The 14,756-nt window shown below is 58.0% G+C and overlaps 1 protein-coding gene across 1 annotated transcript; it reads right to left on the bottom strand.

Moving 5' to 3' along the window:
- Positions 1–319: 319 nt before the first annotated feature.
- On the bottom strand, positions 320–13,815 carry SEMA6C (semaphorin 6C). The gene is given in 22 exon segments (XM_027533988.1): positions 320–1,225; positions 1,227–1,873; positions 1,876–2,175; positions 2,610–2,705; positions 3,058–3,102; positions 3,272–3,327; positions 3,454–3,531; positions 3,805–3,951; positions 4,221–4,394; positions 4,625–4,777; positions 5,042–5,173; positions 5,443–5,660; positions 5,953–6,041; positions 6,221–6,340; positions 6,539–6,629; positions 6,854–6,955; positions 7,313–7,369; positions 7,526–7,589; positions 7,889–8,003; positions 9,617–9,785; positions 11,527–11,576; positions 13,553–13,815. Coding segments are annotated over 20 exon segments (2,889 nt in total). The 5' UTR covers positions 9,732–9,785; positions 11,527–11,576; positions 13,553–13,815; the 3' UTR covers positions 320–1,135.
- Positions 13,816–14,756: the final 941 nt, after the last annotated feature.

Below are 14,756 nucleotides of genomic sequence, written 5' to 3'. Positions count from 1 at the left end.
ACAGGTATCTACAGCCAGCCCCGGCCAGAGGAACCGCACTTCACAAGCTAGCTGATCTTTGGCGCGCGGTGTTGGAGTGTTGCAGGGGCATTCGCTAGGGGAGGCTACGCATGCGTGCAAAAAATCATGCTTCTCGGCGCCCCTCTGGTTCTGTGAAGGGTAACTGCTCCTTAGGGAACTGTTGGGGCAAACCCCTGACTCGTCCAGGACTAAAGCCTTTGCTGGTGTTTTTCTTTTTGTAGCCTTCTTCTCTTGCGACCCACGTTCTTCCAGCGAAATTCTCTTTTGACAAGATTTCCTAATGCGAAACTTCAATCACTTACACTGCAGCTTCATTTTATTTCTCCCCAAATACCCTCCTCCCGCCCTGTCGAGCATTCTACGAAAAAGTGCATCTTACCTCGATCCAGAAACGGGCTTGGAGTACCCTCCCTAACCCCACCTAAATTCTACCCGGGGTCTCCTGGGCCCTGGTTCATCTCCACGCACCATTTCTTCGCTTGCCTCCTTCAGGAAACCTTTCCTGATTAACCCCGGTGGGACTGCAGCCATCCCAATTACTCGGGAGAGAGTCAAGGCCAAGTTGAAGGCAGAAATTCTGGAGCAAAGGTGCTCAGAGTAGCCGACCGGTTCCCGTCCCGCCCCGCCCGCTCCGTGAGTAAAGTCATGCAGCGGCTCAGGGACACAGCTGTATTGGGAAGCGGAGGCTCCTACATAGTAGGAGGAGGCACGTCCCAGGAGGCCCGAGGACTCTGTACACAACGCGAGTGGCTCAGCCCCGGCCGTCCGCCGTGTGGCCCGCCCGGGGCCCAGTCTGTGGAGGCCCGGAGGGGCGAGTTAAGGCAGCTTGGCTGAGGGAGAGGGGGAGTGGGTGTGCCAGTTACCCCCGAAAAGCTGGCTCACTGAGGGGGCGAGCTTCTCGCCTCCCACTCCTCTCGAGGACAGGGGGAAAAGACAGTCGGCAGTCAATAAATAAACCCGAGGCGGGCAGGGACCTCGGGAGACTCTGAGTCCAGGAAGGCTGGAGGTGTGGAACAGGGAGGGAGGTCATCTGTCCTTGGAGACGCGTCCACGCTCACGGCCTCTGAGGGCATGGGCCTCGAGGGTCCCACTTGAGGCCTTGAAGCAACTCCCTTCAAAAGTTAAAATGGCTGCCGTCAGGGACGGCCGCCTGCAAGGAGGGCCCGACAAAGGGAGGCTTCAGGGGCCCCTGGGGCTTCTCGACCTTCCACCCTCTTGAGGGCGCGGCCCCGGTGCCCCTCAGGCCGACCCAGGTACAGGAGGTGTCTCCCGGCACCCCCCGAGTACCTGGAGGGGCCTCCCGAGGGGACTCGGGTGAGCAGCGCAGGGGGTGCACGGTGCGAGGAGAAGGGCAACTTCCGGCTGCCGCCCACCCCGAGCCGGGGAGCTGGGGCGGAGAGCGCAGGCCGGGCGGCCGGGGCCGGGCACTTGCCCTCCGGGGGCACGTCCAGCCTCCGAGGCGGGGCACAGTCCCGGGGCAGCAGGCTGGGGCCGGCAAAGAGGGTGGGGGCGGGCTCGGGCGGCAGCGGCCGCGAGGTGAAAGGGGCGGCGACCGGGGGCTCGGCCTCCTTCCTGGGCGCCTGCGGGCCGTGCAGGTAGCGCAGTAGTTCCTCCAAGGTGGTGACTTCCACGGCCTGCCCGGGACAGCCAGGCGGCGGCGGCTTCACCAGCACGCGCGGCGCGGCGCCACCCGCCGCGTTCCCGCCCCGGGCGCGGCTCCGGCCCTCCTTGGCGTTATTCCCGTTCTGGTTCCACTCCCAGGGACCTCCAGCATGGCGGAGGTGCTTGACCGGCAGCTCTGGCGTGGACTCCGGGGTGGGCAGGCAGGCCAGCTCCGGCGGGGGTACGCCCTCGGGGGAGGCAGGAAGGTGGTGTAGAGCTGCGGCGTCTGGGCCCCCTCTCCGTCCTTGGACGGCGGCGGCGGCTCTGGGCCCGCCCCATGCAGCCGGGCCAAGCTGCGGAGGGAGAGAGGACGTGGGATCCCTGCAGACTCGATATCCTTGCTCCGCCGTCGGTGCGCTCGGCGACAGGCGCAGGAGACCAGGAGGCCAGAGACCGAGGCGCCCAGAGCGAAGGCCGCAGCCACACAGGCCAGGAGGAGTGGGATGGGGACTGAGCGAGAGGATGAGGCTGGAGGGAGGTCCCGGCGCACGCCTGCCAACCGAGAGAGAAGAGAGATGGAGGCTCAGCGAAGGTAGGCCAGCGGGAAGGCGAGTTCCGAAGTGTCCCTCTCTCCCACTGCTGCTCTGCTTTCACTCCTACACAGCCTTGACCCTCTTCAGGAGTCTCCTCCCCTGACCCCTCAACACACAGCCCACCCAACCACCCTCACACACAAGCTAGAGCCTGGGCCTGGGGAGTTCCATCCCAGCTCAGGCCTCTGTAGCCATGCCAAGAGCAACTGCCAAACTCTGCCCGTGCTGAAGGAGGCGGGTCTGGGAGGGCCAGCTCTGGGGAGGGGAAGGGAGGGGGGGCTCCAAACAGGCATTATTAGTGAACACCAAACAATGATCAGTGAGGGGCTTAGAATTCTTCAAGAATTGGCAGCTCCACACTTCACTCCTGTCCCTCCCAACCAGCCCCCTTACCCTGAGTGTGAGCTCCAAGAGTGGAAGACTGGGGCCGGGGGTGGGCATCACTGGGGGGACTGGGGGTCTCAGGGGAAGGGCCAGGACTCAGAAGCACTGATGACAGAGACCAGGTCAGAGCCAATGAGACTCCTGTTCTCCACCTCTGATAACCCCAGCGGGTCCCCCACCCCTTTTGGAACCCAGAAGTCCAGAACTGCAGCCTTCATTTTCCTCTGGGAATGGGGAAGGGCTTACATGCAAGGCATTCTTTGATTTCTTTGTTCAAAAACTATCTATTAGGCATCCTATAATGTGCCAAGCACTGAGCTATATGCTAGATACTTAGAATGTTAGCCCTTTCTGAGACTCTCTCAGAGTGTCCAGGGTGCTGATCTGCTGCTGCCATGGGGCATGGACTTGGGTGAGAATGGGCTGACCATGGTGAAGTTGGGACAACAGAACTCACCATAAGTGGAATCCCCTGTACCAGACTGACTCCCAGTAGCTCCATCTATGAAACAGGGAGAGAAAGGGTGAAGGTGGGGGGAGGCTTCATGAGGAACTGATGGGCATGACCGTGCCACAGAAGGAGAGAAGGACAAAAGCCCACACCTGGGATGGTGTCTATGGCCATCAGAGCCATGCTCAACAATGGATACAGCTGCCTTTGCCCTTTTTACCTTGGCAGTCATCATGCTCCATGGATTCCTGGTTACCAGTTGGATCCACATCAATCCTAGGAGGAAATGGAGGTGGCTCAGTGCAGGTATACCTCTTGTCCCCTCCCCCACCCTAGCCCTCAGCCTCCTCTCTTAGTAGTGGGGAGCTTTTTTCTCAGGAGATCCAGGAGCCCCTCACTTACCCACCAGGTGCCCTGATATCCACGCAGCCTCTGGAGCTGTCCCATCCACAGTATGGGTCCTGAGAAGCCAGACAGCTCCTAGGGAAAACTGAGTCATATGAGGCTGGGACCCTCCACTCTAATCACAGTCCATTCCCCTGCCTCTTTCACTCTCACCCTGGCCTGCAGGAGGCTCCTAGCCTGATACTCCCATCCTATCCACACCAATCCCTAGTCCTGTCCCTGGTGACTGCCCACCGGCAGGATGCTTGTGGACATCCCACCACACACAACCACCCCCTGCATTTCCCTGCCACCCCCAATGCCTTTGTGCCTGCAGGCCCAGGGAGCCTGGCCTCAAGTCCCTCTCACCTCCGACAGGCCCCATGCCGGGCACACCGACTAAGAGGGAGGTAGATGATGCAGCCAGAAAAAGCCACAAAGAGCCTGTGACCTTCAGTGTCCAGCTCCAGCCCTATGACCCGCCGTGCTGTTTGGGCTGCCCGCTTCCCACTGCACCTAAGGTGAGGCCAGAGGGAGTCAGAGGTGGAGCAGGTGAGGCTCCTTTTTCCCTGGGTAAGGTAAAGAAAAGAAGGTGGGGAGGCATACAAGCAACTGAATACAACTCATGGGGCTACCCTGCCGTGCTACACAATGTCATCTCTCCAAGTCCCTCTCTCGTCCCCACAACTTCCAATATCGGAGTCCCCACCCCATCCCCATATCCCCATCTCCCACCTCACATTCCATCCCTGCTCTGCAGGGGGCCTGCTGGACAAAGGGCTCACCGGGAGGGGCTGTAGGCATCGATCTCTTCCAACAGAATGGGCTCAGAGCCCCCAGATTGCCCCCCTGGGGGCAGCACCTTCAGCACTGTCCCATCATTGGAGCCAAGGAACAGGACTGTGATGTTACTGTAGGGACCAGCCATGCCATCCACAGCCACCTGGGTCAGTAGGGCCCTAGAGGAATAGGCCTCGGGTCAGGACAGCCTGACCAGTGGAAGCTTGAGTGTTTCAAGGACCTGGATACCCCTTCTCTGCCCTTCCCCCAGCCCAGGGTTTCCTTCTTAGCTCTGTCCCTCCCACTTTCATAGGTTCTTCCTCCTACTAATATGATTTACCTTGTGGGGTCAGAAAAAGAGAGTGGGTGAGGGGCAGATGGCAGTGGTCAGGATTTTTCAGCCTGATACCTGCTGGTGAGGGTGAGCAGAGGCTGATGGGTGGCAGGTGGCACGGCAGGGTCCAGGAGTGGGTGAGCCTTGATGAAGGTCAGGACATCATCAGGGAGATCTCGGGAAGAGGGAAACAATGCAGCCACACCTACTCCTGCACAGGATCCGGGCCTGGAGGACACATAGGAAGAGGCAGCCTTGGGACAGGGAGCTGGTGGTTACAGAGCCTAGCTAAGCCCCAGCAGCCTGCCCTAGGGCCAGGAGGCCTCTTGTTCCATCTGCACACAGACATTCATACTACTGCTTCCCTTCCCTGCTGCCAACCCATGACAGCCCCCTCCCCAGGCCTTGGACACCTTGCCCTCTCCTCATAACTTATTTGGGGAGCAGACACTGCTTGCTTCTGCCTCCACCAAAGCCCCCCATCCTGGGTACCTGGGGGAGGGGACCCTGTCCTCAGACACAGGGGTCCAGGCCCCATCCAGACTCCTCTGCTCCTTGAACTTGCCCTCAAACCCACGCTCGATATCATCCAGGTAGAAGGCGCAGACCGCAGAGCCAGGAATGCTGAGGGAGCCAGAGAATGACGTGGGCTAGGTTTAGAAGGGACAGCAGAGCGCCTCCCAGGTAAGACTTGGCCACCCCACTTCAAGTACCATCTTACGGGAGAGCCTGAGAGAGCGGGGCAGCCCCTGGGGGCCATGCAAAGAAAGTACAAGGAAAATGGAGCTTCCCCTCACCACCCTCATCAGTAGGCTCTGCAGGATGATCTTTGTTGCTGGGGGGCGCGGAGGGAAGGGGACAGACTGGGCTGCATTGACTAGTCTAGTACCAACCTATTGGTCTGGGTGGTGAAGACCCCAAAGAGAGCAGAGCGACCATACAAGTTCACAGGCCCTGTCAAGGCCTGTAAGACATCAAAATAGAAGGTCGAGTCTCCAGGGACAGAGCAGTTGAGCCGCAGCTTCAGGAAGGATGTCCAGTGGCGGTCCAAGGCCCTAGGTGAGCCACCCATGTCGCGCTTACACACACGGGCCACACGGGAGAACTGCACCTGCCGGGAGAGCCAGGGAGGATGGAGGTCAGCGAGAGCCCCGGCCAGCAGGGGGAGAGCGGTTTGGTGGGGTTAGAGTACCAAGAGACCAATGTCAGGGGCACAGCTAAGGGAGGATGTGGTGTGGTTGGTCAGTCCGGGTCAAGGTGAGGAACAGCAGGATGAGGGGACAGAGGCCTGAGGGCAGCTCCACGGTGGGCTCAGAGCCCAGCCAGGAGCTCTTCCCCAAATGTCCAACTCCTAGGAGCCAGCAGAAGCCTCTAGCTACCACCCCCACTGCCCACCTCCTTACCCTCCCCAGCCGGGCATCCTCCACAGAGACTTCTCGGAAGAAGAAGTAGACATGGTCTCCGTGCTCCAAAGCGTGGACAAAGTGTGGCTCTGAGTGGGAAGTGACAGGAACGGTATGGAAAAGTATCTGTACCTGTCCAGAATCTCCTGATCCCACACCGCCTTTCCCCTTAGCACACCTGCACACAATTACCACCACCTGCCTGCCACAGCCCTCCCCCTGCACCTCCTCCCCAAGAGCAGCCTCCCTCCCCCAGGCCCACCCTGACCTCTGAGCCACTTGGAGTCGTACTTGGCGGAGCGGAGCGGGGGCTGAGGCCCAAGGCTTCGGTAAACCACAGCATCACTGGCCTGGAAGTCTGCAGCTGTGGCTGAGTACAGGCTGCCCTCTGGAGGGGTGGGTAGGGTGGCATCAGGGGGGCTCAGGGATCTGTATCTTGGCTCTCCTTGGGCATCCCACACCCCTACCTTGGCCTGACCCTGGCCCCTACCTCACCCCTGATTCAGGAGCATGCAGGAAAGACCAAACTCGGAAAGGGGCTAACATGGCAGCCACATGCCTGCTTCTCACATGCCCAGGTGCACACCTGCAAACACGGCCACGTTGGACTGGGTGGCATCAAAGGGGCATCGAGCTTGCCCACTCAGCTCCTCACCCTCCTGCTGCAGCGAAGTTATCTGGAGGCAGAAGGAACAGGTTCTTGGAACCCTCGGGGTGTTGCAAGTCTGGCTCCATAGCCCACTTCCTCACGTCTCCTTGCCTCCTTGCCCCACCTCTTCCGGACCCTCCACCCAGGGCACTCCCATCCCCCACCCACTGCTTGTCCATCCCCACCAAACTGATTGCCCAGCTTGAGTTCTCCTCCTCCTCCCATCCTGATGCCCCACCCTCGCCTTTGTACCCCATAGCTGCGGCACACGGGGCTGAATGAGTTCGTTCCACAGGCAAGGAGCGTCTGGGAGTCCCAGGGCACGAGAACCCGAATGTAGTTGTAGCACTCGTCCTAGAGAATCCAGAATTCTAGGTCAGCCACAGGGCTCCCTGGGACTGGGACAGGGGTCATGGAAGTAGGGTTATCCTCCTTGAGCCAGTTAGAGCAATAGGGGGTAAAGTTTCAAAGAAGCTATTTACTACTAGTCCTGGGGTCTTGGGCAAGTTCTTTGGCCTCTCAGAGCCTCGCTCTTCTTTTGTGTGAGATGTGTAAAGGAAGCTAAAAATCATCAATTCCCTTTCCTGTATATTTTCCTCTGTGACTTGAGATAAGAGAAGTAGCAGAGATTTGGGTAGGTGGAGGGTCAGTTGGACAGAGCCTGCAGGCTGGATCATCTCCTACCCTCAAGATTTTCATCCCACTCCTCACCGTCAGCTTGCCCCGCACGGCACAGTTCTCCACGTCTTGGCTCCTCCATGTTAGATACTGGAGGGAAAAGTAGAAGAGGGAAAATCGTGGCACAGCCTGGACCCACCGCACATTGTGGTTCCCTTTTGGAGTCTTCTTCCCACCCCCTGGATCGCCGTTAGACCTTTCCAGCCTCATCTCCATGCCTCAACCTCCTCCCACACAGCCCCTCACCTTGTTGGGCACGAGCCCCTCCCCTTCTTCTTGGGCTTGAAGATCAAAGGAGAAAACGTGATCCCTGAAGGGATAAGCAAGGAGGGATCAGAGCCAACCCATGGCTCCCCACTTGAACTCCCGTGTCCCCACCTAGTCCGTGTTCAGATGCTCGGGGACAAACAGTGTAGACCTCCTGCCCCGTCTTCTCCCCCTGACTCCACACCCATAGGACCCAGCTATGTTCTGGGTCCTAACATGTCCAAACCCCAGGGCTTGTACACCTGCATGTGTCCTCTTCAAGATGTGGCAGTGGCCATGCAGGTCCCATGCCTGCCTGGAAACAGGCCTGGCAGCCCCACAGTGGTGCCACAGCCAGTTTACCTGGCAGCCACTAACAAGGTCCGGTTCAGGGTCAGGAATCTCTGAAAGTCCAGCCCAAGTTCCGCAACCACAGCATCATCCTCCAGGCCCCGGAACCAGGATAATGGAGAGATACCTAGAAGGCACAGAGAGGTGGGTGCTGACGCCCTCAGACACAACACTCCCTCAACATCCTCCCCAGCCAGAGGAAACCCAGCCCTGGGCATGTTAATAAAGGTATTAAGAAGGCTAAATACAATATCAGCTAACTCTGAGCACTTCACCTCTGCCAAGCACTGTGTGAGCACTTGAGCGGCATTGTCTCATTTCAGACAGCAACCCTATGAAGTAGGTTGGTGCTATGTTACAGATGAGGAACCTGAGGCTTAAAGCCAATAAGAAATTTGCAGAGCTCATTTAGCTTGGGAGTGGCAGGGACCCCAATTCAGATCCAGGCCTGTCTGAGTTCAGAGCTGAGCCCAACCCAGTTCTTAGATCTGCCTTAGGGCTAGCAATTCCCTTTCTTTCCACATTGTATGCTGTCCCACGTAGACCATTTCCTCACGCCATCTCTCCCAGCCCTCTTTTTTCACCCTCCCCTCAAGGCTCTTCACAGACCACCTCAATCCTCCAAGCTTTCTGCCTCCTCTAACCAACTCCAGCATCCACCTGGCCTGATCATGGAAACCACAGTCATCAGTGTTCAGAGGGAGCCCAGAGTTCAGAGAGAGATGATTTAACATTTGTACCATGATTAGAACACTGTCTGACACATGGAAGTGTTTGCTACTCTTATCTATCCCCCAACAGTTACTCTCAGTAACCTAACTGCCATTCCTTCAACCTTAAAATTACTCTAAATTCTACATATATAACAGGAAGCTGCAAATAGATCTATCTGCAAGGTCTGTCACGGTGGGACAGTGGCCCTTCCCTCTCCAACTGGCCCCAACTGGCTGGTGTGAAGCCTGCCAGTGTGACCCCAGGTAAGGACTGGATAAGCCTGCTCCCTCCCCCTAGCCTTCTCACTCAGCCTTTCCTCCTCTCTCCTGACTGGGCCTGGGACATTCAGTAAGTCCCACCATGACGGACCTAGATGTGGTGGTGATAAAGTGGTGGAGAGGGAGGTAAGAGGTGGTGGGAACCACTGAATTAGTCCCAAGCCTTCATTTTGTAGCTAATAATAATAGCAAACACATATACATCATTTACTTTGTGCCAGACAGTGTTCTTAGCACTTTACCTGTATTACCTCATTTAATCCCTAAATAACTCCATGAGGTAAAATACTATTTTTTGGCCATGCCTCATGGCCCATGGGATCTTGGTTCCCAAAGCAGGAATTGAACCTGTGGTCACTGTGGTGAAAGCACGGACCACCAGGGAATTCCTGCTAGAATACAATTATTATCTTCATTTTGCCGATGAGGAGACTGAGGCAAAGAAGGTTAAATAACTCCTTATAAAGTGAGCAGCAGGAATTTGAACCTGCCACGGTTTGGTCTGACCAAGAGTCCATGTTCTTTATCACTGAACAGTGCTGCCTGGAAGTGAAGAAAGTTGGCCCACAGATGAGAAGTGACTGGCCTCTGTGCCCCTCCACCTATCTGCTCCCCTTTCCTGTCAACTCTTAGCTTCCTTGAGACCGAGAGCCCTCCTGCAGCTTGCCACCCACACAAAAGGTCTCCGTGTCTCATTGCCAAGACTGAGTGCTGAGCTCACATAGAGGGGAGGGTGCCAAGCACTCACCGTGCAGGTCAGAGGTCAGCAGAGGGAGAGGGTCCTGGGGAAATGCAGCCTGCGTGTGTGGAATTGAGAGCAAGAGTAGTAGCAGCAAGGGCATGAAGTGGGGGGCACGGGGCATTCTGTGTGGGGCAGCTCAGGCCCCAGGGGCTGCCCCCTCACCCATATGCTGGCCCTGAAAGAGAAGACAGAAGTGGGCGAAGGGGCCAAACGTCCTCCACCTTTGAAGCAGGAGGGCTCCTTCCCAGGTCTATCCCCAGAAGACCCTGCGGAGAAGGGTAAAGAATCCTATCTCTGGCACTGCCTCAGTGCCAGCCGGCTGTCACTGTCACTCAAGGCCCTTCCCTCTCCAACTGGCCCCAACTGGCTGGTGTGAAGCCTGCCAGTGTGACCCCAGGTAAGGACAGGATACGCCCGCTCCCTCCCCCCAGCATTCTCACTCAGCCTTTCCTCCTCTCTCCTGACTGGGCCTGGGACATTCGGTAGGTGACACCTCCTGGCCCCCTCTTGCTAACCTCGTCTCAGCTATAATTAGACACTGAAGCCTTAAAATTATAAATAGTGATTCCTTGGCACTGGGGGGGAGGAAGAGGATATCATGTCTGCCTCCCCTCCCTCACAGACCCCCATGGCACCCTGGGAGCAACTTAGGCACCGCGCCTTGGTAGAGGCAGCTGTGAGGCAGCCATCATCCTGTTTAGGGCTCAGGAAGAACAGAGTTGGGGAGGCAGCCCAGGGGTCTTTGCCCTGGTCTAAGCTCCTGCTTCTAGGGCCCTTTCCATTGCTAGGGGGAAGCTGCGTAGGGAGGGGAGTGAGGGAGGGGGGCTGTCTTAGCCAAAAATGAATCTGCATCAAAGCCAGATCAGAGGCTAAATTTAGCTCTGGCTGCAGCTGTCTGCCCGACCACTGTGCCCCCTCCCAGCCTCCCTAGCCCCCTGTTCCCTCCCCAACTCCTAAGAAACCTTGCATGTGCTCAATTTGTAAAAGAGCAGACCCACCCCCTGTGAGGAGCCAGTCATAGAAGAGGCTATACTGGTGAGGAGATATGACTGAATATGTCCCTCTCTCCCTTCCTTCCCTCTTTGGGCTGCCGTGGAATGAAAATGTAAATAATTCAATGACAGGCAGGCGATTGTAGCCCAAAGTCCAGGAAAAGAAAGATATGGTGGAAGGGACTGTAAGACAGCCGTCCTTCCCACCCATCAGCCTCCATCGGCCTTCCCCAGCCAAGCTGACCCTGGCTAGAACCCACAGTGGGAGGTGGACACCAGCTTCCTGCCTTCCCCTGATATTGAAGTTAGGGGCTGAGTAAGCCCAGGAAATCAGGTCAGCAAGGGTGAGACTCCCTCCTTTCCATGAACAGACAGTTATCCTACACTAATCCTCAGTTGCCTGTCCTGCCATGTTCCCTGAAGAAGAGACCCTGGGCTTCCAGGCCTCCCCCATTCCATCTCCCCCACAACTCCACTCTTGGAGCCAGGACCCAAGTGTACCCCACCCCCAATCCAGCGTCATTGATGGGGAGGCTGACGTCAGATGGGATCCCAAGAGAGCTGGAGGAGGGGAAGGGATAGGAGCACCTAATGATGACCCCCTCCCCAGGGGCAGAGCAGTCAGCTAGCTAACGACCCTCTGGTGCTGAAAGGCCAAGCCTCCCTCTGCCACCATCCCCTCCCCGCCCCCCCACCCCACAATGGTTCCGGATGGTGCTGCTCCTAGGGGAAGAGAAAGGGACACAGCTTGTCTCCTATCCTCCCCCTCCTGCCCCCCCCCCAAGTTGCCCTGGGCAACTGGTATCTTCACCCAGGAAACAACTTCAGTCTCAGGCAAGTGGGGAGAATGATCTGACCCTCTTCTGTTCCCAGGCCATGCCTACTTCCATCCCCTGCCCTCAGGGGCTATTGCCCTTTCCTTACCTGGGGTGGTGACTCCTGTGGGGGTTTGAGGGGGGTAGGAGACCTCTGACCTGATGGAAGAAGGGACAGAAGGAGGGAAGAGACTGAATTATACCTCATTACCACATCCCTTAAAAGTAAATGTGAACATCAAGAGAAGTCTAATGAGGCTAGGGTAGGGGAGATGCTGCCCTGGAACTGGGGGACACATTGACATTGAGCTTGATTACAAAGGTCCTGGCCATTCATGCCTAGAGCTGTGAGGACAAGGGCAGGTGCTGGGGCTGGACCCTACCCAGAAAATCCTGGAACTTCAGGGCCAGTCTTGGGAAAAGGGGTGATTGGGAGAGTTTGGAGGGCATGCTGACCACTCCCATATGAAAACCTTCAGAACCCCGCAGCCGTCTTAGCAAAAGCACCCTAGCCGGGGACAATAGAGGCTAATTTGCATATCATTTGCATGTTTTTCATCCCTAAGCAATATGCTCTAATACCAAGCCCCTTCCTTCCCTCAGAGCAGGCCCTGCCTCCCTCCCACCCAATCTCTCTCCACTCTACCCCCCACTTTAGACTGGATTAGTTCAGCCTCTGAAAACACTTGGTTGGCCATTGCATTGGCCCCCCAGACTTTATGCTGTCTTTAAGAGGTCTTCCCACAGATGATTTTAGTGAGCAGCATCTGAGTTGCCCCCATGCAACGCCTGGCTTGGGGAAAGGCTTACCCTGCCAGGACCAGTCCCAGCTGCTTCACACTCCCCATTTGGAGCAAATGGGGGAGGCCTGGCCAGCTCTTTCTCCCCCTCCTAGGTTCTCCCCTTGCTGGGAAGAGGAAACAGCCCTTCTGTCTCCTCCTGGCCCTGCAGCCACCTCTGAGGAGTGGCCAGGGTCATAGCCAGAATCTAGCAGGGGGCTGGGGAAGGCAGGGAGAAGAGACCCGGCTGGGGACAATAGCAGGAAGCCTTCGGGCTGGTCGCCTGCCCCAGTCCACGTTCCTCTAAGGATGGGGTGGGGGTGGGGGGCGCACCAAGGAGCCTCAGGGAACAGGCGCCTTCCCTTCTCCAAGACAGTTCCCCTCACCCTTAGCTATCAGCCCCCGGTTTGGTCCCTACCTTCCCTCCCACCCAGCCCCGAACGAGGATAATCCAGGTGTCTAGAGGCTCGCCTGAGGTGGGCCTGGGGCCAGGGGCTCGACGTGTCTCCCCCTCACTGGATCTGGGGCTCGGAGAGGGGCGGGTAGCAGAGTCTGGGCCGGGACCGGGTCCCAGAGCCACGTTAGCGGGAGGAGGGGCTGGAGGGGCCTGCAGGCGCAGATCGAACAGGGATGGGAGCGGGGGTTGGGAACGGAGGCGGGTCTCCGAGGCCAGGGAAACAGGGCCAGAGGCTTGGAACCGAGGAGGGCGGGCCTGCGGCCAGCGCAGAGCGGGGTCCGCGGGCTGGAGATGCAATCGTCAGCCGGGCTCTCCGCCTTGGGAGACCAAGGTCTAACAAAGCCCCTGGGCAAGTGGGGTGAAGGAAGGTTATGGGCTCTAGGACTAATGTTCCTCGGGGCCCATTCCCGACTCTATGATCAAGTCAACCCCGCTGGGAGGTGCTCAGACTCCCGCTTGCACAATGACAGAGGTGCAGCCGGAGCATCAAAGTCTGGAGCGACGCGTTCTTCCCTTCCCTGCAGGGGAAACGCGAGGGTCCGGTTCCCCACGGGTCTCGAAGCCTTAATCTTTCTGCTGGGGAGGCAAGAGACCAGGTTTTCCACCGTCTGTATGATGCGCGCCTCAAATAATGCCTTTCGCGCTCCTCAATGCGAGGGACGCGACTCGGAGAAGCCAGGTCACAGGAGGCGTCCAGACCTTGCGCCCCACAGTGCCGTAGCGTGGCTCCCCTCTTCCCTCGGTTCACCCCAACTCCGCTGACCCTCTCCGTCATCCAAGCACGACAGAGCGCTGGCGCCCTCCCGGGTCCCTCTGGCACTTCGAAGCTTACCCCCAGCCTTCGGCGCCCCGATCCTCCCCGCCTCCCTGCAGCCCCAGCCCTACTCCAGGATACTTGCTCCGAGATCCGGGTCAGCGGGAGAGAGATCGCAGCGGTCGAGCAGCGGCCGCGCACCGCGCCGAGTTCTCAATCGGTTGGGGCCCCAGTCAGATGTGGTAAATGTCCGAATTGGATGGAGCTTGGATCTGGGCTCCCGGGCGCTGACAGGTCGCGCGAGTCCTGGATCCCAGTCGCAAACCCCACTCCCGCCGCGGTTCCGCGGAGGAAAACAATGCGACCGCCCGGAGCTCTGGGCCGGGCCCCAGCCGCCCCGCCCGCCTCCCGACCGGACCCGCCTCCGGCCCGCCTCGGGGTCCCCATTACTAATCGGGCTCTCGGAGGCCGGTTAGACACCGCCTTCTCGACACCTCTCCGCCAATAGTTCTCGGAGGAGGAGGGGCGTCGGGAGCACCGCCCACCGAGAGGGCCTGGCCGGGAGGCTGAGCAGGAGACCCTAGCCAGGCGCGAGATCCACGGACAGTCGCTGAGGCCCGGTCAGAGGAGGGGTCACACGCTTTAACATGGAGAGGCCCGGGGAAGAAATCTCACAAGAGAGGAAGGAACAGCAGCTTGGAGGAGAGACAGACAGGAAACCCGAGGACCTCGGCTGGGCTGGGCTGTCAGAGCCGGCGTGACCCTCCCTCTCTTTTCTCTCTCCAATGTCTTTGACTACCCTGCTCCTGGGTACACCTCTCCCTTACTCTGCCCCCAAACCTCTATTCCTCCTCTCCACTCTTTTTACATCAAATCGTTTATTCTTCTCATGTGCCTCCTCTGGTTCATCCCGACTCGGGTAAGGGAGACCTAGCATGCATTTGAGGGCTTGAGGCCTGGAAAAGGAAAGGAAGATGTCGCCAGGAATTTGCCTTATCTTCATCATCTCCCCTCCTATCCCTACTATCAAAGCAAGACGTACTTAGGCCAGTAGGCCAGAAACTAAGGAGCCAGGAAGTCAGGGTGGCCAGCAGTTAGGCTGCTGGTTGATGGAAGAGGACAGGTGAGTAGGGCTGAAGCCAAAACAGAGATGTGGAGACTGGGACAAACTGATTCAGAGTCACACAGAAAGAGGAGCAACATGGGACCTGAAAGAAAGGAAAAGTAATCAGCTGCCCCAACCCCACATATCCTTACTGCCCCACAGACAAGGATTAGTGATGTCCCATTTTTCCTCAGGGGGCCCTGGACATCCCTCCAAACAGCAAAACTGCCTTTTCTCGATTCCC

This window comes from Bos indicus x Bos taurus, chromosome 3 (genome assembly GCF_003369695.1).
Source record: "Bos indicus x Bos taurus breed Angus x Brahman F1 hybrid chromosome 3, Bos_hybrid_MaternalHap_v2.0, whole genome shotgun sequence".
NCBI classification, from domain to species: Eukaryota; Metazoa; Chordata; class Mammalia; order Artiodactyla; family Bovidae; genus Bos; species Bos indicus x Bos taurus.
The sequence above is the reverse complement of the archived record's forward strand: the minus strand, read 5'-3'. Positions and strand labels throughout refer to the sequence as shown.